This window comes from Bos indicus x Bos taurus, chromosome 6 (assembly GCF_003369695.1).
Source record: "Bos indicus x Bos taurus breed Angus x Brahman F1 hybrid chromosome 6, Bos_hybrid_MaternalHap_v2.0, whole genome shotgun sequence".
Classification (NCBI taxonomy): domain Eukaryota; kingdom Metazoa; phylum Chordata; class Mammalia; order Artiodactyla; family Bovidae; genus Bos; species Bos indicus x Bos taurus.
The window spans coordinates 72,474,833-72,497,102 of NC_040081.1; the positions used below are offsets into that span (position 1 = coordinate 72,474,833).

A 22,270-nucleotide genomic window follows, 5' to 3' on the forward strand; every position below is an offset into this window, starting at 1 on the left:
AGAAACCTACTTAAAGCGATACCCGGGACATAGATTAGCGTAGATCGGTCCAATAGGCTAGTGAGTGAGGGTTTATCAACTTTCAGGCTAAACAAACGCGCTGTCCGTGGCACCACCTGCGGTTAAGAAGTCACATTGTTAGAAGCTACGTGTTTGTCTTTTGAACTGGAAAATTAAAAATAGAATGTCGCAGACTTACAGCCACAATTAAAACCTTTTATTAATACATCTTCTTGGCTTTTTTCGGGTATCATTATTCGTGCAACAGCATTAAAATCACATTTCTTAAACATTTAAAAAATATGATGCATAGTTGTACACAAATCCTTCTTAAAAGCTTCGTGTTTTTAAATCTTTAGAACTGAAAAAATAGAGAACGGCGAAAATTAAACCTTTTATTATTAAATCTTCTTTCTTTTTTTGGTGCCATTATTAGTGCAACAACACTAGAAAACAAAGCTTCATTGGCAGGAGCCAACTCGGAGACTGTAAGCAGCGGTCCTCCCACTCAAGAAAAGGAACCTCAACCCACAAACCGCGCATGTGCAATACTAACCCTTAATCACGTTTTTTCCCCCGGCCTTCGCGCAGGCGCAGACCTTAATTGGAGCCTTTATGGGCGGGGCTTCGTGTGGGACGCAGAGTATTCTGGGTACGCCGGAGACGGAAACTACTTCGCCTCGCTTTGCGGTGGTCGGTGGCAGCTACGCGCCTTCCTGTGTGTGATTTCTGGATTGAGGGGCTCGGGAACCGTTTGCCAAGATGTACGACGCGGACGAGGGTAGGTGACCAGTCAGGGCACTCCTCGGCGACACATTTACGGGGGGGAAACGTGGGGAGTTGGACGAATGAAGGAATGCGGCCCCCTCCCCGGCCTGCCGCACCACATCCCCAGTCGTTTCCCCACAGCCCCAGGCCGGATCCGAGATTTTGAGAGGCGGAGGGTGCAGGGAACGTAGCCTGTATGATCTCGGTCAGGGGGACTTTTGTTCTCTTGATTGAATGTGACGCTCCCTTCCCGTATTGAAAGTAGCCTGCAGAACCATACGACAGGTACAGTTGTTTTGATTTCGTCTGAAGCACAGCTCCTTTTCAAATTTACGTTAAGGCCAGAGCTAGTGGATTTGTTGAATAGTTTTTGAGCGACGGCCTGTGCCAAACATTGTGCTAGGTTCTGGTAATACCCCGGGGACAAAGAATATAGTTTCTGTATATGTGTGTGTATTGGGGGGGAGGCAGGGTTTGATCCAGTTTGGCATTTCTTCATGTTGCTATATGCCTAAGTAAATTACCTTAAAAGGTGATATTTACATTTCCTCTTACCACGATATGACACAGTTTTCAATGGTATGCCTTTTACTGAACAGGAACGCTATGTCTTTTTTTCTTTTTACATGTAGAAATCTTAGTCATGAATAGTGTATTTTCTTTTTATATTTTTAATGCTCCCTCTTCCATTCTCCACAACTCCTTTTTCAGAGTTCATTTTCTTCTAGCTCCCAACCTTCTGGTTGCCCCTCACTCTTCTGTTCCTTTGCTTACTTCATGGAGAAAATAGAAGCAGAAACTTAAGGTCTGCTGTTGAAACTTGTGTCTCATTTTTATCTTGGATCTAGAAATTTATTAGTATCATTGTATTCTTGTTCTTCTATCTGCGAAAAAAATTCAAAAAAAATCTTAGCTTAATTTTTTAGTAGGTGATATATTCTCATTTCTCACAAGCTAGAAGACATGAAAAATGTTAAAAGGGATAAATGATCAATAAATATAAAACTAACTTGATTATTACGGCTCCTTTTCCAGCCTTATTAGCTTCTCCTGTGTGCTTGTGATAATAACATCTAGTGTGTCATCAAAGCTAGAAATCTCTAAGCTGTTTTAGATACCTTAGTTTTTTTACCCCGCCAGGACAAGGAGGAACAGGGCCTGACCCTGCAGGTCCCTGATGCCTCATCCCTTAGTTTCAACACCAGGCTGAAGTGATTTGCCATATCCTTCATCAGTGGCATCTTCTTCTGCATCCTTGGAACTGGATTGCTGTGTCTCCCTGGAGGCATAAAGATTTTTGCAGTGTTTTATACCTTTGGAAATACTGCTGCCTTAGCCAGTACATGCTTTTCAATGGGACCTGTGAAACAACTGAAGAAAATGTTTGAAACAATGAGATTGCTTGCAACAGTTATGCTTTTGTGTTTCGTGCTCAATCTGTGTGCTGCTCTTTGGTGGCATGAGAAGGGACTGGCTGTATTATTCTGCAGATTGCAGCTCCTGTCGATGACCTGGAATAGTTTGTCATACATCCCATATGCAAGGGGTGCAGTAATTAAATGCTGTTCTTCTCTCCTGAGCTGAAAACTCTTTGATAAGAAGGAGACTGTTTGAAAAGACCTTTTGAAAGTCGATGTTCTGTTTTTGGCCTTTTCCTGTTACAGCGATCACTCCAGAACAACTGCACTGATCATCTAAAAGCATTTTGTATACTGATAAAACTACATACCTATTAAACTGTTAAGTGCTTGTGACAGTAAATTCATTATGTGCCATTAATACGCCTTTTCAGAGACAAGGATATTTTAATCATTGCCAATTGTAAATGATTTTTAGCCAGTTTTTAAATCTTTTCTAAACAGCATTTGATATGTAAATATTTAAGGATAAACCTATACTGCAAGATATGATCAACTTTTTTGGTGGCTTTTACGTGTTTACATTTTTAAAATATCTTTTTAAAATAAAAAAGATGTTTTATTTAAAATAAATAAATAAAAATAAAAATATTTTTAAAATAAAAACTTTAAATGTGAAAGTTTTACTTTAAGCTAAGCATTGCTTTATTGTATGTAATAAAAAATAATGTAGAAATCTTCATAATTTCAAAATAAACCCACACTTGGAAAAAAATTAAAAAAAAAAAAAAAAGATGAGACTAATATTAGGACCGGTGCACACTGATTTTTCAAATGCCCCATTGCACACATGACTGTTGCTGCATGACTACCCCAAAATTTGGCTGCTTAGAAATTATTTTGAATTGAATGGGCTAGGAATTTGGGCAGAGCATAGTAGGAATGGCTTGACTGTTGCCTGATGCCGGTGGTTGGCAGACACAAAGGCTGGATATTGACAGCTGGGGATTGTGATCTGGAGTGTTTACTCACACTCTGCTTTCAGTGCATCTGGCATCTAACCTAGAAAAATTCAAGGACTAGGATTGCTGACTGGAACATCTGTGAGTGGCTTCTCTGTTTAGGCTTTCTCACTTAAGTATACCAGCCTTAGAGTAGTAGGTCTTCTTAATCACAGCTCCAAATGTAAGTATTTCAGCAAACAAGGTGGAATTGCATTGCTTTTCCTGATCTAAAGCTTCTAAAATTGTGTAACATTGGTTCAACTGTATTCTCTTTAGTTATGAGAGATTCAAAAACCTATCTAGAATCAAGGGGAAGAAGCATTGACCAACCTCCCCCGCCCTTATATCTTGATGATAGGAGTGTTAAAATCACTTTATAAAAGAATATGTAAAATGGAAGATACAGTGTGGCCACCTTTGGAAAATAGAGGCTGTCATCCCTGTCCATGTATGAAATGTTGCTGTAATAGACACTGCACCTTAACATATTGCCCAGCTATTGGAATCCTTTGCTGACTCCTACGTCTTAGCCTTATCTCTGACTTTGGATCAGAGGACTGTGAGCCTGCTATTAGTTATTATAATATATTTAGCTGTTAATAAGAGTTACATGAGCTTTCTGGAGAGGATGGAACAGTTATAAATTCCTATGACTATGACTTGTACTGAACCTTTCTCATGAGACCTCTTTGTGAGTTGGGAGAATACCTATGTGACATAGACTCGTGTATATGTACATACATTCATACATTATTTCATTACAATTCAAGTAATGATTGAGATTTTACAGAAATGGGGTAAAGCAATTGCTTTTTATTTATTTAGTACCGATAAATGTGTTTCTGCTACCTCCCATGATAGGAGTGAGATGTGAGCTAGTAGTATTTATTGCAAGTAAGAATGATTTTTTTTTTTTTTTTTTGCAGATATGCAATATGATGAAGATGATGATGAAATCACCCCAGATTTATGGCAAGAGGCTTGCTGGATTGTAATTAGGTAATGTTTTAGATCAAACTGAAAAAGTTTTAAAAGGCACTGTAAACCATACAGTGATTTCCTGCTTATTCTTTGCTTGAAAATTAGATGTTTTTTGTGAATAGGCTTCAAGAGTGCTGGCTTGTTATTTATTTAAGTATCTAACTTTAATTTGCAAGGTATTTTGATTTATAGGAAAATTATGCAAGAATTCATGTATATACTTCACCTAGATTCCGTAAAGGTTAACCTTATGCTATGTTTGCCTTATTCTTTATCTGTCTGCATTTTTTTCTGAAATGTTTGAGACTTAGTGACTTACCTAGGAATATTCTTTCATATAATCATAATCTAAGTTGTTAAAATAAGGAAATTAATTAATACAGTAATCTTATTTATTTATTTTTTTTTACAGTAATCTTATTTAACTTAGAGACCTTACCCAGATTTTGCTGGTGTCCCACTAAAGTTGTTTGGAACAAAACAAAAATTTTCTGATCCTGGATCCAACATAAGATCATATATTACATTTTTTCATGACTTATTCTTTTGTCTCCTATAACCTAGGACAGTTCCTTAGTCTTCCTCTTTTTTTGGGGGGGCGGTTCTGAAACCCACTATCTCTTCAAAGCGTCCCATGGCCTCACTTTTTTTTTTTTTGACCTTAACATTTTTGAAGAATACAGGCTGATTACTTTGTAGACTGCCCCTCAGTTTGGGTTTGTCTGATGCTCATAGTTAGGTGCTTACTTTTGGTAACAATGATGTTCTGCTCTCAGTGCATTATATCAGATGGCATATGATGCCTGTTTGTTACATTACTGGTGCTGTTAATTTGATTCCTTGGTTTTCTCACTGTTTTAAATCGATAAAGTTATAACAGGTTGTATTTCAACCCACATTCCCATCCAAGTCTAAGTGTAATTAAACTGTTAATAAAACTGAGCAGGAAGCCTTACATATAGATAAGAAAAATAACTTTTAAGTAGTTAAGTCACCTCTTGCTATGTTAGGATGTAAAATGCTACAATTCTCCTCTCTTACCAAAGTGACCGTTGCTTTATATATGGTAATATGATGATGCCTCAGCCTCTTCCCTTTTGAAGAATACATGCTTCTAGATTCTGCTAGTTGTGTTTGGAGTAAAACTGAAGCTTTGCTGAAGATTGTTTTGTTAAAAATGTATTGAGTTTATGGGATGTAAGTATGTATTTGTTTTTCCTATTAAATGTGGACTATAAACTTCATACTGAGACATTTACATCTTCTGTGATTTTTAGTATTAAACACCAAGAGACATTTTACTAGGAAACAGTAACCAGCTAGATGTTTGGAGGATGCCTGTATTTGGTGATCGCCAGGGAGAAAGAATGTTTTGATCTTAGCCAAAAAAATAGTTGTCAACTTATGTGGCAAATTGCTGAAGGATTAAATACACTATTTAACAAGTCCATGCATTTAATGTTTCTTACAGAATAAAATGTTGTTTGATTTTTACATTTTAATTGCTTATAGGTACTTTAACTATGGTGAGATGATGTTTTGTTTTTCCACTATTTGATATCAAGTGATCTTCCCAGGCTTGTGAATGTGATAATACTTAATATCATAGTGACTTTAGTAAGATGACTTCTTGTACATCAGTCATGGTAGTTGTTATTTAGTCACTGTGTCTGACTCTTTTGTGACCCCATGGACTATAGCCTGCCAGGTTCCTTCTATACATGAGATTTCCCAGGTAAGAATACTGGAGTGGTTTGCCATTTCTTCTCCAGAGGATCTTTTTGATCAAGGGAATGAACCGACATCTCCTGCATTGGCAGGTGGATTCTTCACAACTGAATCTGGGAATTCAGGGAAGCCCATCATAGTAGTAGATACCATAAATAAGAACTACTCATAAATAAGAACTATAGGTGTTTAAAGGGTGGCATTCTAATGAGGTACTGTTCTGATGATTTGGGGAAAAGTAGCTATGGTTCAGCTTCCTGGGAGGATGAAACTTGTCCTTAGTTTTTAAAAAGATTTTTAATTGTAAATTGTCCATAAAACCATTGTTGTTTACTTTTACAGCTAGTGCCTTCTATGTGTCTCTTATATACAATGGCTGACCCAAATGGTTGTGAGAAATTTCTTTCCTGTTAGCTCTCAGTCTCTACTGAAGGAAATTACCTTCACAATTCTATAAATATGTACTTACTTTTATTTATTTATTTGGCTGTACCAGGTCTTAGTTGTGGCATGCGGGAATTTTTAATTTTGGCCCACGAACTGTTAGTTGTGGCATGTGGGACCTAGTTCCCTGATGGTGGATCAAAACTAGCCCCTGCATTGGGAGCATGGAGTCTTAGCCACTGGACCACCAAGGAAGTCTCTGCTTCCATCATTCTTAAAGCTGTACCTTATATATGGGTGATTGTTACTGTGTTCTCTGCCATAGAGAACTTCTGATATTGGTAGCCATAGGTGACTGAATCAGGGTGGGACCCAAAGCCAGCGAATCTATAGGCTGGCCAGCCATCTGTGAGATGATTTCCTGATGTGGAATTGGGAAGCTGATGGTTTGTTGGGCTATGCATGGTGCTCAGAAAATTGGTGTGAGATGAGGGAGCTAGTTAATAAGCAAAAGGGGCTAGAAGCTAGGTCCAGCTATGCAGCTCTTCCTGTGTGGTGGTGAGGGGAAAGAGTCTTCTTACAAATAGTAAGTTGTTTCTTTTTGAGCCTCTGTCCTTCATTGGGGCTTTCACTGTTTGATTTCTGTGTCTATACCACTAGCTCTGATCTCTCAACCTTGCTCCATTTTTAATGATCAGTCATTTGCTAAGTATTTTCACTTAAATGACTTTGCCTCATTTTACCTTTAACATATACAGAATAAGATAATCTTTAACCTAAAATTGAAATTCTTAACATGCTATATTTTAGTCATTGACATCATCATCTTTCTTATTAAAATTAAAGTTCTTATTTTTATCTTTTTTTTTCCATGCTTTTTTTTTTTGTTATATAAGTTTCAGGTGTACAGCGTTATAGTTCAACATCTAAATATACCACAGAGGGATCACTGCCACAGTCTAGTTATCATCCATCATTTGTATCACTATACGTTTTACTCCCTTCACCCATTTCACCTATAACACTAACCGCCTTCTCTCTCTGGTAACCTCTTATCTGTTCTCTATGTCTGTGAGGTTTTTTTCTTTTGTCTGTTGTTTTGGGTTTGGGTTTTTTCCTTTTTTTTTTTAAGATTCCACATATGAGTGAAATCATGTGCTATCTGTTTTTCTCTTATTTATTTCTCTTAGCGTAATATTCTCATGGCCCATCCATGTTAACATTTTTCTCTTTGACTATACATTTTCTTTAGTTTCAAGAAATGTTTCAAAGAGATTGGATAAAGTTTATAAGGGATATTTATAAGTTAGGGCTTCCTTATAGTTCTTACGTTGTGTTTTAGTAATTTTACCCACAAGTATAAGTCTCATTTCCCCAGACTTAACAATAAGTTCTACAAAGAAAGTGTTCCTACTCTCATCCCCTTTTTAGATACATGATAGTATTTTATATAGTGATGGATAAGAGTAATTTCTATTTCATGATTAATATTTGTTGAATTTAATGATAATGAAAATGGGGAAGTATGCTAGAAAACATCAGTGAGTTGTAACTGATTGTAAACTCATGTTTTCGCAGTTCCTATTTTGATGAGAAAGGTTTGGTGAGACAACAGCTGGATTCTTTTGATGAGTTTATTCAGATGTCTGTTCAAAGAATTGTGGAAGATGCTCCACCTATAGACCTACAAGCTGAAGCTCAGCATGCTAGTGGAGAAGTTGAAGAACCGGTAAGATGGTTACTTTAATAAAGTAACATAAATGTATTGATTCAAAATTTCAATCCTTTTCTCACCTGGCTTAAAGGTTAAAAAAGAAAATAGGTGTTTTCTGTAGTGTACTTAAAACAGTTTCTATCAGCTCCTGATTTATTCTTACTAATGGAGAGATGCATTTTTGCAAGTAATGCAGAACTGTTAATTCTTATACAGATAGTAGGTATTTAATAGGAAGAGGAATCTCAAGAGATATGATGAGCTACTAAGAGAAGCAAGCCAGAAATAGTCATATTACTTCAGAAAATCCTCCTTTTGTCTTTCCAAGTGTAAGGAATCGAAAGAAAAAGTAGGTGAAGAACTTCCGCCTTGATTATTTGTTGCATGAAATACATTATTATATCAATATAAGAGATAAGGGAAAATCACCCAAATATATCAGCTCTTTTAATTTTTCTAAATTCATTTGTAGTCTTTTTTTTTTTTTTAACACATGCATGTTTTCAGCATTGTTAAAATCATAGCAGGGCTATCATTTTAGAATCTAGTTTTAAGTGAGTGATTGTAAAGAAGTGTGTACGTAGTCGAAAACAATGACTGTCCCTAGTTTTTTTTCTTTATTTTTAATTGGAGGATAATTGCTTTACAGTGTTGTTGGTTTCTGCCATACAGCAACATAAATCAGCCATAGGTATACATATTTCCCTCCCGCATGAACTTTCTTCCCACCCCAGTTTTTTTTTTTTTTTTTTAAGCACTATTTGTTTATTGGCTGCGTGGGTTGGGGGATCTCAATTTCCCCCACCAGGGATCAAACCCAGGCCATAGCAGGGAAAGCCCAGAATCCTAGCCACTAAGCCACCAGGGAATTGCATGTTCCTAGTTTTTGAGTAGAGAGACAGCTTGATCGGTTTTGAGGGACAGGGAAAACTAAAAACCAAAACGAGGTAGAAAAGAAGTAGAAGTAGACAGAGGGAGAGATTATTATTTCCTGCCAGATCAGTCCCTCTTCTCTGTAGCTTGTCTCATGAGGGCTGGTAAAAGTTTAGGTGGAGATACTCCATAGACTTTGCTCTTAAGAACAAAAATAATTGACTCTTCTGGCACTGTGTTGGAAAAACAGGTATAAAATGTCTTTTTTTTTTTTAATGTATGGCATTTTTTTATATATGGTCTTTTCAAAATGAGAGATAACAATATAGCATATTCAGAGTTCCAAAATAAGTACTATGGAAGAGAGAGATCTCTCAAGCTTTGGTATCAGAGCTTAGTGAAGAAGACGGGAGGGAGTTAAGCGGACCATGAAGGGCATTTGTCATAGTAGAGAAAAGATATTTAATCATTTCAGCAAAAGATACTTCATGAATTTGGCTTGTGGTTGGAATGGAGGGACCACTGTAGTCAGTATATTGTTTTTGACTTGATCTTTTTTCGATAGTGGAAGATAAGATGGAACTAGGTTTTCATATGCTTGGATGTCATTGGCTATCATAGGAAATTGTGGAAAGACTGTCATAGAATGTATATAAAGCATTATTTTTAAAAGGTTGCTTTGGAAATGGTGTTTACTGGGAATGGCAAGAGACTAGAGTCAGATACAAATTTTGAAATAGCTTAAGTTTCAGATAATAATGCCCTAAACTAAGGTGATAGTGGAAATGAGTAGTTGGATGACTTAATTCCTTTTGTTTCATTATCACCAGTAGTTCTTTTTGCTCTTTGCCTACTCCAGCTTGGGGAACTTGGGTATTAATGATTTTCCTTTAGTGATCTGCTTAGTTCCATCTTTTCCTTTTCTGAGGTTTGATTTAGAGAGAAATTCTGTATCCATTTAACTCTGAAAAGTTCTCATGGATCTTGTTTTATTGGGTATCAGATATTTAATTGAAAATTTTTCTTTCTCTTCTCTTTCTTTTCTTTAACTGTGAAATAAGCTATAGTCACCCATGGTTGGAAATTCTCATTTCTTTATGTAGAATAGTAATTAGGATTTTATGTTGTTGTTTTCTTTTTATTCCTCTTTGCACACAGTATTGTAAGAAGGTGGCTGTCATACTGATTCCATACATCTCTTACACAGAAATGCCCCCTCAAGGATTCCCAGTTATCTGCCCATGGGACTTGGCAGTTAGTGAATGGGGCAGAATGCTAAGTCTCAGGAAGTTTTCTTGAGACATTTTTGTGGGAAGTTTTGGGTCAAAGGGAGAGATGAAACTCAAAAATGAGCGTTCCATCCTTCATCTTCCTGGGGAAATTCTAATCCCAAAGGTTTTCTGAAGAAGGGCACCTCTCTCGGTGACCTCGGGATGGGTGGTGCCCAGACCTACTGCCTGGATTAGGTTGAGGCAGAAGAGGACAGCATTAAGCAGCAGAGTTCACAGACCCAAGGCAGAGAATTGAAAAGCCAGGATCAGGGTAAAAAAAAAATTCAGCTGTGTTTGAAATATAGAATTTTGTAGACCCTCTTCGATAAAATTTAAATCACTGCTTCCATGCTGTCCTTTCCTATGTTCCCAGTATTTTTTTCAAGACTAGAGGTCTGGGCAGTAAGAAGAAATAGGGGAAAATTCCTAGACTTGAAATGCCACTCCCCATCCCCACTTATTCTGTACAAAAGAATTCTCTCTCCCTCCCCTTGCTGTTGGGATGAAGGCTGTGTAGAGGCAAAAGGAGGAAAGCCCTCAGCACTTCCTGCTTTGAAGTTTAGTTGCATCACAGGGCACAGAAGTGGAAGAGAAAATACAGGCTCTAGGAGAGCGTGGGAGCATAATCCAGTCAAAGAAGAAAGAGGGTGCTTCCCCTGCCCTGTGTCAGATGTGCTCAGAGCTTTCCTTCCAGTACTGACAGGAGTGAGAAGGAAGGGGAAGCGTGTACAGGTTGGGGTGAGGGTGGGGCACCTACAGACATGATGGAGTCTAAATCCCTGTGACCCCAAGATGATCCTGCAAGCATCACTTGAGGGACTGGATGAGAAGTCACCCAGGAGCTCTTCTTGGATTTTTTGAGAAAGTGAAGAGCCAGCTCAGCATTCAGAAAACTAAGATCACGGCATCTGGTCCCATCATTTCATGGGAAATAGATGGGGAAACAGTGGAAACAGTGTCAGACTTTATTTTTCTGGGCTCTAAAATCACCACAGATGGTGATTGCAGCCATGAAATTAAAAGATGCTTACTCCTTGGAAGAAAAGTTATGACCATCGTAGACAGTATATTAAAAAGCAGAGACATTACTTTGCCAACAAAGGTCCATCTAGTCAAGGCTGTGGTTTTTCCAGTGGTCATGTATGGATGTGAGAGTTGGATTATAAAGAAAGCTGAGCGCCAAACAATTGATGCTTTTGAACTGTGGTGTTGGAGAAGACTCTTGAGAATTCCTTGGACTGCAAGGAGATCCAACCAGTCCATCCTAAAGGAGATCAGTCCTGGGTGTTCATTGGAAGGACTGCTGTTGAAGCTGAAACTCCAATACTTTGGCCACCTGATGCGAAGAGCTGACTCATTGGAAAAGACCCTGATGCTGGGAAAGATTGAGGGCAGGAGGAGAGGGGGACGACAGAGGATAAGATGGTTGGATGGCATCACCGACTCAATGGACATGGGTTTGGGTGGACTCCGGGAGTTGATGATGGACAGGGAGGCCTGGCGTGCTGCACTTCATGGGGTTGCAGAGTCGGACATAACTGAACTGAAAAGCCAGGAATGGTGGTCTTCACTGGAGTGACTGCTGGATCTTCTCTTGGCTGACTGCAGCACCTGATATTTGATCTGCTCCTTAATGCCACCGGGTGTACCACTTTATGGGAATTACTGTCTCGGATCACCCCTGCATCTATGATTTCTTCCACAACCGAGAAGAATGTTCACCAGCAGAGCTTGCTTTCTACATTTTCCCTCAGCATCTGATCTCAATTAGTTGAAGAAGCAGTTCAAAACAGCCATGAACTTCAGCTCATTTTTATAGGAGCTGCCAATCATACAGAAATAGAGATTGATACAGCTTTTGTATACCACTTTCAGGCTTTCTAAAAGGGCAGCTTCACTGTCAATCCTATGGGTCTTGTTGAAAATATTCTTCTCAAAGGCCTTTTGCTTCTTGATGCTGGTATAGGTGTCATTGTACGTGGCAAAAAGTTGATCTCCTTCATTGTCCAGAATAAAGATGTCTTTGACCAGTATACAGGAAGGGTTCCAAAATCAGCACCTCCATTTTGCCCTGCGACTGGTGCTGACATCTTCTGTTATGTGTAATTGAAGAGTTAGGTTTACTTTTTCCCATGTCCTGTTGATTAGTTTAGAACACGTTTCTAATTGTATGAATTTATCTTTTCTTTGTTTTCCGGTAACTTTGTTAACCTAACCTCAGCTAAGGAGAGGGCACATGAAGCAGCTGTACAGATCATTAATGCAAATCCATTTTAGTTGTTTGACATGAATTCAGAGCATATGATATATGCTTAGTCTTTACAGTCTCTTTTTGTCTTCCACCTTAAGAGAGTGATGAAGTATAAAACTTGATGTCTATGGAATATGGATAGTGACTATGGAGAGTCACTATTTTAGTAAGGTGGATTAACTTTGGCATTTTCTACAGTAGAGCTGTTTCTACTCAAAATATTAATGTTGATTAAAACTGAATCATTAAATTTTTTATGGAAAAAATTATTTACTTTTTTCCATGGTTTTTTGTTTCATTTTAGCCAAGATATTTGCTGAAGTTTGAACAGATTTACCTGTCCAAGCCCACCCATTGGGAAAGAGATGGTGCTCCATCACCAATGATGCCAAATGAGGCCAGATTAAGAAATCTCACGTAAGAACCCATGTTTCTTTTCCAGCAGCTAATTTTGAAATAAAATTCAGAAAATAAAATTTTGGCCAGTTGAGAGTTTTAGCAAATACCTTACTATTAACTTGTGATCTACTTTTATTTTCAAAGGTACTCTGCTCCACTTTATGTTGACATAACAAAAACAGTCATTAAAGAAGGTGAAGAACAACTTCAGACGCAGCATCAGAAAACTTTTATAGGAAAAATTCCAATTATGTTGCGTTCAACTTACTGCCTATTGAATGGCTTAACTGATCGTGATCTTTGTGAGTTAAATGAATGCCCCTTGGATCCTGGTGGCTACTTCATTATTAATGGATCAGAAAAGGTATAATAGCATTATTTATAAAAAATAACAAATGATCATTAAGCTCATGAAAGTTGAAATTAAAAAGTAAATTTTGTGTAATAATCTGGAAGTAGCAGTTGAATTATTAGGCAGGTGACATCTGAATTTATATTAAACCAAAACTTTGTTTAGCTATATATAATATACACTAGAAATCTCGACAGTTTGAGCTTAATATGTTGCAGTTAAGTGTTTATGCAAAATGGAATATGTAAAGTTTAAGAATTGTTATTTCAATGAGCTTGTACAGTCAGATTAAGATGCAGCTTTCACTGTTCTTTGTAATTCAAAGACCTTGTGTGTTTTATGGCTATAACTTTTATTGTCCATGTAGGTTCTGATTGCTCAAGAGAAAATGGCAACAAACACAGTCTATGTGTTTGCCAAAAAGGATTCCAAATATGCCTACACAGGAGAGTGTAGATCATGTCTGGAGAATTCTTCTCGACCCACCAGCACTATCTGGGTTAGCATGCTGGCGAGAGGAGGACAGGTATGGAATATTACATGATATTGTTTGGATTTATTCCTTCTAATCTAGTTCTGTAAGTTACCAGGCTGCATGCTTTGTCAAAAAGTTTTTCTGGAACATATTATCAGTGTTGTATGAAAGGCACTTTCAGTTCAGTTCAGTCGCTCAGTTGTGTCCGACTCTTTGCGACCCCATGAATTGCAGCACGCCAGGCCTCCATGTCCATCACCAACTCCCAGAGTTCACTCAAACTCATGTCCTTTGAATCGGTGATGCCATCCAGCCACCTCATCCTCTGTCGTCCCCTTCTCCTCCTGCCCCCAATCCCTCCCAGCATCAGAGTCTTTTCCAATGAATCAACTCTTTGCATGAGGTGGCCAAAGTATTGGAGTTTCAGCTTCAGCATCATTCCTTCTAAAGAACACCCAGGACTGATCTCCTTTAGAATGGACTGATTGGATCTCCTGCAGTCCAAGGGACTCTCAAGAGTCTTCTCCAACACCACAGTTCAAAAGCATCAATTCTTCGGCGCTCAGCTTTCTTCACAGTCCAACTCTTACATCCATACATGACTACTGGAAAAACCATAGCCTTGACTAGATGGACTTTTGTTGGCAAAGTAATATCTCTGCTTTTCAATATGCTATCTAGGTTGGACATAACTTTCCTTCCAAGGAGTAAGCGTCTTTTAGTTTCATGGCTGCAGTCATCATCTGCAGTGATTTTGGAGCCCAAGAAAATAAAGTCTGACACTATTTCCCCATCTATTTCCCATGAAGTGATGGGACCAGATGCCATGATCTTTGTTTTCTGAATGTTGAGCTTTAAGCCAACTTTTTCACTCTCCTCTTTCACTTTCATCAAGAGGCTTTTTAGTTCCTCTTTACTTTCTGCCATAAGGGTGGTGTCATCTGCATATCTGAGGTTATTGATATTTCTCTTGGCAATCTTGATTGGAATCCAGCTTGTGCTTCCTCTCGCCCAGCATTTCTCATGATGTAATCTGCATATAAGGTAAATAAGCAGAGTGACAATATACAGCCTTGACATACTCCTTTTCCTATTTGGAACCAGTCTGTTCCATGTCCAGTTCTAACTGTTGCTTCCTGACCTGTATACAGGTTTCTCAAGAGGCAGGTCAGGTGGTCTGATATTCCCATCTCTTTCAGAATTTTCCAGTTTGTTGTGATCCACACAGTCAAAGACTTTGGCATAGTCAATAAAGCAGAAATAGATGTTTTTCTGGAACTTTCTTCCTTTTTCCATGATCCAACTTTGTTATTTATTAATACTTACTGCTGTGTAACAGATTACTCCAGTAGCAACATTTATCATGTCACAGTTTCTGGATGTGGATTAGCTGGGTCCTCTGGTCACAAGGCTGCAATCAAGGTTTTTGGGCCACAGTCATTATAAGGCTCATTTTTGTGGTTGTTGGCAAGATTCAGTTCCTTGCCACGTGGTGCCCCTCCATATAGCCCCTGACAACATGGCAGCTTGCTTGTCACAGTAATTGAGCAGAGCCATAGAGCATATGAACAACATGGAAACTGCCATCTTTTATGCCTTAATCTCAAAAGCAACATCCTTTCGTTTTTGCCATGTTCTTTTTGTTAGGTGCAATTCAGCACATCCAGTCTATTCTCCAGGGGGACCACACAAGGCAGTAACAGAGGCAGAGATCATTGAGCGCCATCAAGAAGCCACCCAGCATAGGCATGTTACTTACGATAATGTAATCTAACAATAGCATTTCTTGACTATAGCTGTGTGCCAACTATGTTACTTGATTTAATTTTCACGGTTCTCCTGGAAATTTGTTGTAACTAATTTCGTGTATATTTTTATTTGTTAAAATTTTTAATGTAAGTCATATATGAACATTAAAGTGGTTCAGAAAAGTACAAAAAGTAGTCTTCCTTTGACCTCCAAATCTCTTTCCTCAGAAGCAGCTACTTTTGATAATTTCTCATGAGACCATTCAGAAATAGTCTTAATTCAAAAACAGTGTTTGCACCTTGCTGGTATCTTTTAAAAACAAGTTTAGATCAGCAGTTTTAAATTATTTCTGAGATGTGATGCTCCATGTATGGATGTAATATAATTTATTGAGCCATTCCCTTGTGATGGACAGGGAGGCCTGGCGTGCTGCGGTTCACGGGGTCTCAAAGAGTCGGACACGACTGAGCGACTGAACTGAATTTGTGATGGATGTTTAGGTTTCCAGTCTTGTGCTCTTATAAACGCTTTTGCAGAGTGTAATGTCACTTTGATGTTTTATAAAGAAGAACTTGAACAAAGAGGTTTAAGGGCCTCAAGTTAAAAATCCCATGTAGAATAAGTGTTTTAAAGAATTAAGATGGTTTTCTCTTGTGACTGGGGGTAGAATGGAGCCCAGCTACAAGTGTTTGAGAAAGATCCCCAGGTGATTGTGATGTGGATTCTTAATTGATAAGTGTTTGGCCTGGATTATGGAGGCCAGAAGTATAAGGAACACAGTATATTAGGGAGATTATCATGGAAGCTATGGGCAAAATCACTTAATCAGAGACAGAGAAAGGAAAATCATCTAGATTTAGTGATAAAGTTTGATATAACATGAGGATGACTCAAGATTCTATGGTTCTTTCCAGAATTTTCATTTACTCAGTTAAGGAATGGGGCTTGGGGACCCATGTTGTTTTATTTAATTCCCTGGAATATTCTCATGTGAAGCCAGAGTTGAAAATCACTAAGGACATTAAGGACACTATCAATATCTCAATGGACATAATCTCAATATGTGACTTTTTTAATATTGAATAATCATTCATATTTGGAGATAGCTCACCAACCAACTCTCAGTTTATTTTTCGTTCTGTTCTTAGCTTTTTCCCACATTTGCCTGTCTGTTGTCTCTCTTAGCTTCCCTTTATCTATTTCTTCCAAACTTCCCAATTTTTTTGGTTGGGGGAAAGGACAAAGGGTAGTCTGTGTTTATATTCTTTTGTGGCCAGAGTTTCCAGATACAGTCTTGAGGTATTCTAGAGAATCTTGGCAAACAGAGTAGAGAATGGAAATTCTCTCAGGTCTGAATGACCAGCCTGTCTGTCAAATAAGTAAACCTGTTGCAGTGGTTTTTGAAAACAGCCATAGGACATTCCTTAGAGTATGAGAGGCATGCTTTTTTTGAAATACATACAATGGACATTTATTTGAAATGGTTCTAATGATGTTTATATATGGCTGTAATCTCTGTATTCTCATATTCTAATGATTTTTTTTCCTAGGGTGCAAAAAAGAGTGCTATTGGTCAACGTATTGTGGCAACGCTACCGTATATCAAGCAAGAAGTTCCCATCATTATTGTGTTTAGAGCGTTAGGTTTTGTGTCTGACAGAGATATTTTAGAGCATATTATTTATGATTTTGAAGATCCAGAGATGATGGAAATGGTAATGTGCATGCAAAACGTATTCATAGTGTTTTTCAAGAGATTTAAAGTTACCAACTGTTGTTAATCCTAAAACACAAAAGAAAGCTGCTCTGAAGATCAATTTAGCTGTTGTAAACCCCATTCTATTTACTGTATAGCAAAAGCCTTCAGCCCTGCCTTGACTTCTTTGCCTGACAATTCTATGTAAAATTGACCTGAAAACTAGAGGAAGCCAGAGTTCATTGACAGCATAAGGAAGAAATAGTAATAAGGAAAATCATAAAGGCACACTAGTCTGATGCAGTTTAGTAAGGGGAAAAGAAGAGTTGATATCTTAAAAAAAAAAAAAAAAAGTATTTTTAAACCATTTCAAACTTACAGAAAAGTTACAAATAACTCCTATATAGTCTGTGCCTGTATTTAGCAGCTGTTACTTTTGCCACATTTGTTTTAGGATTCTTTTTATCTATGTATATACATTGTTTTTTTCTGGATCATTTGAAAGTGAGTTTAGGCATCGTGCCCCTTTATTCCTAAATACTTGAGTGTATATTTCATAAGAATCAGGATATTTACTCACATAATCATAGTGCAGTTTTTAAAATTGGTATTTTGGTGTAGTATATACTGTTAACCTGGAGATCTTATTCAAGTTTTTGCCAGAGATATTGATAGTGTCCTTAATGGCATTTTTTTTCCTGGTTCAAAATCCAGTCACTCATCCATTACATGCTGTTTTTAATGTTTGCTTAGTCTCTTTTAATCTTCCCCTGTCTCTTTCTGTTGTTTCATACCACTGAAGTTTTTGGAGCGGGTAGGCCATTTATTTTATAGAATATCCTTCAAGTTGGATTTTTCTGATATTTCCTCATGATTAGATTCAATTTACGCCATTTCTTGGCAGGACAAATCTAGAGATCATAGTGTGTGCTTCCCAGGGCATCAAGTCAGGAGTCACATGATGTCATTTTGTCTCATCATTGGTAATGTCAACTTCACAGCAGCAGCTGTTAAGTTCTTCCACTGTAAAGTTACTACTTTTATGGGAAGGTTTGTTGAGTCTAGATAAATATGCATTTCCTCATCAACCATCCTTGTCTAAGGAGTACTTGATATTCTTAAAATTGTCCTGAATTATCCAAAGTCTTTAAGACTGCAGAGAAATAAAGTAAAATATAGGCTAAACATTGGTTACAAAGTTAGAAAGTGAAGTATATTTTAGTTATTAGAGTATTTATTGATATGATTACATGACAAAATGGATTCTGTTTAGATTTTACTTTAAGCTTTTGTCAGTAGTTACTTTTTTCCCCTTAATACTTAAAGATAAGTATTTAGATAGTTAAAAGAAAGGATAAACCTCTTAAACCAAGACTGACAGCATTATGACACATTTATTCATTTGAGCTTAGTTTGAGTGTTAAACTTCTCTAAATTGATTTTAGATATTTGAAAGGAACTTTTTTAAGCTATTGTTTATTAAAATGTAAAAAAAAAAAAAACAAACGCAAACCCACTGTGCTCTGTTATAATGGAATTATTTGTATTTTTTTGGAAAGTATGATTGTCCATGCTGATCATTTTTTTCAGAGGTCCCTAGATCAATAATGTTTTTAAGTTCTAGGATTTTGTGGTTCCTTGAATTTCTAACAATATTTGCGTATTTAGTTAGGGGTTCATAGGGATATTTAACATATTATAAGTTGACAGTTGCCTTATCTTAAAGATAATTTAAAAATAATTTTATTTTAATTAACGGATAGGTTAAACCATCACTCGATGAAGCTTTTGTCATCCAAGAACAGAATGTTGCACTAAATTTCATTGGTTCAAGAGGGGCAAAGCCTGGTGTTACCAAAGAGAAAAGAATTAAATATGCCAAGGAAGTATTACAGAAAGAAATGCTCCCTCATGTTGGCGTCAGTGATTTTTGTGAGACCAAGAAAGCTTATTTCTTGGGGTATGTCATATTTCATTGTTTTAAGTTCTTTGCCAAGATGTGGTTGAGATGAAGTTTTCCTTAAAGCTGAAAATGTCAAAATTGATGTTTTTAATATATGTTGAAAAAGGAAAGCCTAAACCATGTGCTTTCTCTTTTTCTTTTTTAAAGGTACATGGTTCATAGGTTGCTGCTAGCAGCTTTGGGTAGAAGAGAATTAGATGACAGAGATCACTATGGAAACAAAAGATTGGACCTTGCTGGACCACTACTTGCATTCTTATTTAGAGGGTAAGAGATTATAGAACGATACTGTTACAAGTAGATAAATTTCACTTTAGATTGGTTACGGCACATGGAGGTGCTAAAAAACTATCTTGGCATGCATAATGGGTACATGTGAAGTTAGCTACATTCTTTGCCAGTTGTGCAGTTTAGTTCTGCTTCATATCTGAGAATTTCAAGATTGTGGGAACGTTTATCACTTGTTAACATTTTCTTTATTCCTCTCCACCATTGCAAAGCATTTGAGAAAGCTCAGTTATTGATTGACTTTCTGAGTGCTGATATTGGAATTTTGTTAGTTCTGCTTTGCAGTTTATAAAAACACAAAAGCTAGAGAGGAAGCAGTGGTTGTGTCAGAATTAAGGTTATACATGATTTTTATTTTATTCTTAATATGTTTTTATATTTTCTATAATGAACATACACTACTATAATTGGAAAAACTTATTTGTAAAAATTATGTAGACAATTTAGCACAGAAATGATATTAGCAGTGTTTTGTGCATGTTCTTGTATTTATTGTGTTGTATATTAGAGTTTTTCAATCTTGTTTTTTACCACCCCACTAAGGACCCTCTTTCGACTATTTTTTCCCTTACTGCTTTGCTTGTGTATGTTTTTGTACTGTATGTACATCTGCTTTTTATATAAAAAAGAATAACCCCCCCGTCTCAACCACTTTTCGCCTCCTTGTGGGCAACAGTGTCCTTGTTAAAGAATTCATATTACAGACCTTGACAAGTTTAAAACATTTTATTGGGCAGAATGTTTAAGAATTTGCTTAAAGAAGTACGGATCTATGCCCAGAAGTTCATTGATCGTGGAAAGGATTTTAACTTGGAATTGGCAATTAAAACAAGGATTATATCTGATGGCCTAAAATACTCTTTAGCTACTGGAAACTGGGGTGACCAAAAGAAAGCTCATCAAGCCAGAGCTGGAGTATCTCAGGTAAGGATGTCAACTGTGACTACAGGTTTGGTAAGAAAACATTATGAAACTAATAGAATCTTCATTTATTGAATGTAAATTGTTTTCCCTTTTTTTTTTTTCTTGGTTAGATATAAAAGCACTTGGAGGCTTTTGAATTATGAAAGTGAAAATTTTCTTAAGTTAGCTGTTAGCATTACTAAGAGATTTTAAAGTTTTGACTCTCATCAAGATATTTAATAAATTCACATAGGTTCTTAGGAGGTGAAACAGTCTATGTTCATGAAATTTTTGTCTTAAAAGTTCCATATTAGAAACTGATACCCAGAGGATAAATTATTTTGTGTAATGTAATACTTCTAAACTGATTTCTGTATGTTGCCCTGTTTTATGTACAGTGATTGCAGTAGGTACTCTCAGAATGATTAATGGGGGAAACATTTTACAAAACTGTCTCACCAGGTGTATTTGTTTTTTGTAATTACTTTTCATATGAGATTTAAAACTTACCATGTACATGTTTAGCTTTATGGAAGGGATCTCCCCCTCATTTGCTTTGTTTGTTTTTTTTCTTAAAACAAGCCTATACCAGTATCACCTGATTAATTTGGCATTCAGACATGAACTTTAACCTCTTAATTCCTGGAAGTCTAAGTATCTTAAGAATTATGGAAGGATGCTCATAACCCAGTTAAATTTCTAGTTTCTTTTAGTTTAGTAAGGATTTGTTGACTCTAGTTGATGTTTGTGATGCTGGGTTCACAGGTTGATTCCAGCCCTCAAGGAGCTCACCATCTATTAGAGGAAACATTTGTCCTTATATATCTCACTATGCCTTGAGCTGAATTACGATAAATGCCATCCTGCCAATTGAGTTCAGTTCCTGGGTTTTAAGATGTGCCAATAGCTCTGTCACACATTGGATCTGCAAAGAATGAATAAAACATGATCCCTGATCGTTAGTAGCTTACAGTATGTACTCATAGATGGAAACAGATATTACAGCATGGTGCAGGGAGTATTAAATGAGAGCTATGCATGCTTGCTCTGTGGGGATGCTGGAGAAAGGCATATAGGACTGCCTGAGAGTGTGAACAGAAATGTTTTCTTTAGGAGTTGGCATGTGAGCTGGGTCTTGAAGGGTAGTTGAGAAATAGCCCAAGCCTTGGAGGAGGGCAGAACCGATAGCTCATAGGAAAACTGGAGAAAATTTCTTAATATCCTGAACAAAGGGACAGAGGGAGAAAAGGGCTCATGTATGTGGGAGGAGCTAGATCATTCTGCTACTGCTGCTAAATCACTTCAGTTGTATCCGACTCTGTGCGACCCCATAGACGGCAGCCCACCAGGCTCCCCCGTCCCTGGGATTCTCCAGGCAAGAACACTGGAGTGGGTTGCCATTTCCTTCTCCAGTGCATGAAAGTGAAAAGTGAAAGTGAAGCCGCTCAGTCGTGCCCAACTCCTAGTGACTCCATGGACTGCAGCCCACCAGGCTCCTCCGTCCATGGATTTTCCAGGCAAGAGTACTAGAGTGGGGTGCCATTGCCTTCTCCGCTAGATCATTCTAGTGTTTTCAAATCAAAGTGGGAGAGTTAGAAATGTGGGGTTGGAGAGGGGAGCGTGGGAACAGCTTGTAGAGGGGCATTCATTTTTGCTTTTTAGGTAGCTTCACAGTAAATGTCATTGTGGAGAAAAGATTTGAGAAGGGCATAGTTGGTGGCAGAAAGATTGTTGCAACAGGCTCAGTGAGAAATGGTTAGAGCCTTCAGTAGAACAGTTCTATGGAGGTAGAGAGTGGAGTCAGATTTGAGAAATATTAGGAAGTTTGTGATTAGATGAATGATGGAAAACTCTATAGAACAGAGAAAAGAGAACAGTTCTTCTTGGAGGTGATCAGATGTCTTCTATAGAAGTGGTAGAATTTCACCAAGCAGAGCAGAATGGGGAGTGCATTCCATCCTGTGGCAGTTGTGGAGGTGAGAAGTGTTTGGCAGTGTGGATGGAGTACAGCAGTTCTGAGGACTATAGTAGGGGAAGGTTGTCTGGGACTTCATTGAAAAGAGCTTCAGTGTCATGCTCCTTTAGCTGGTGGGGAACTGTCTGATATTTTTTA

General features: G+C 37.5%; 1 protein-coding gene and 1 pseudogene across 1 annotated transcript in view; one reads left to right on the plus strand and one right to left on the minus strand.

The window, feature by feature from the left end:
• The first annotated feature begins 645 nt into the window (after positions 1 to 645).
• Positions 646 to 22,270, plus strand: part of POLR2B (RNA polymerase II subunit B) — a 43,893-nt gene continuing 22,268 nt past the window's right edge. Inside the window, exons 1-10 of the mRNA XM_027544585.1 lie at positions 646 to 781; positions 4,057 to 4,129; positions 7,802 to 7,952; positions 12,637 to 12,749; positions 12,876 to 13,095; positions 13,451 to 13,609; positions 16,858 to 17,022; positions 18,767 to 18,963; positions 19,114 to 19,233; positions 19,992 to 20,178. Coding sequence (XP_027400386.1) covers positions 763 to 781; positions 4,057 to 4,129; positions 7,802 to 7,952; positions 12,637 to 12,749; positions 12,876 to 13,095; positions 13,451 to 13,609; positions 16,858 to 17,022; positions 18,767 to 18,963; positions 19,114 to 19,233; positions 19,992 to 20,178 — 1,404 coding nt within the window. The 5' untranslated portion in view covers positions 646 to 762. The remainder of the gene's footprint in view (positions 782 to 4,056; positions 4,130 to 7,801; positions 7,953 to 12,636; positions 12,750 to 12,875; positions 13,096 to 13,450; positions 13,610 to 16,857; positions 17,023 to 18,766; positions 18,964 to 19,113; positions 19,234 to 19,991; positions 20,179 to 22,270) is intronic.
• Positions 11,614 to 12,599, minus strand: LOC113894759 (annotated as a pseudogene).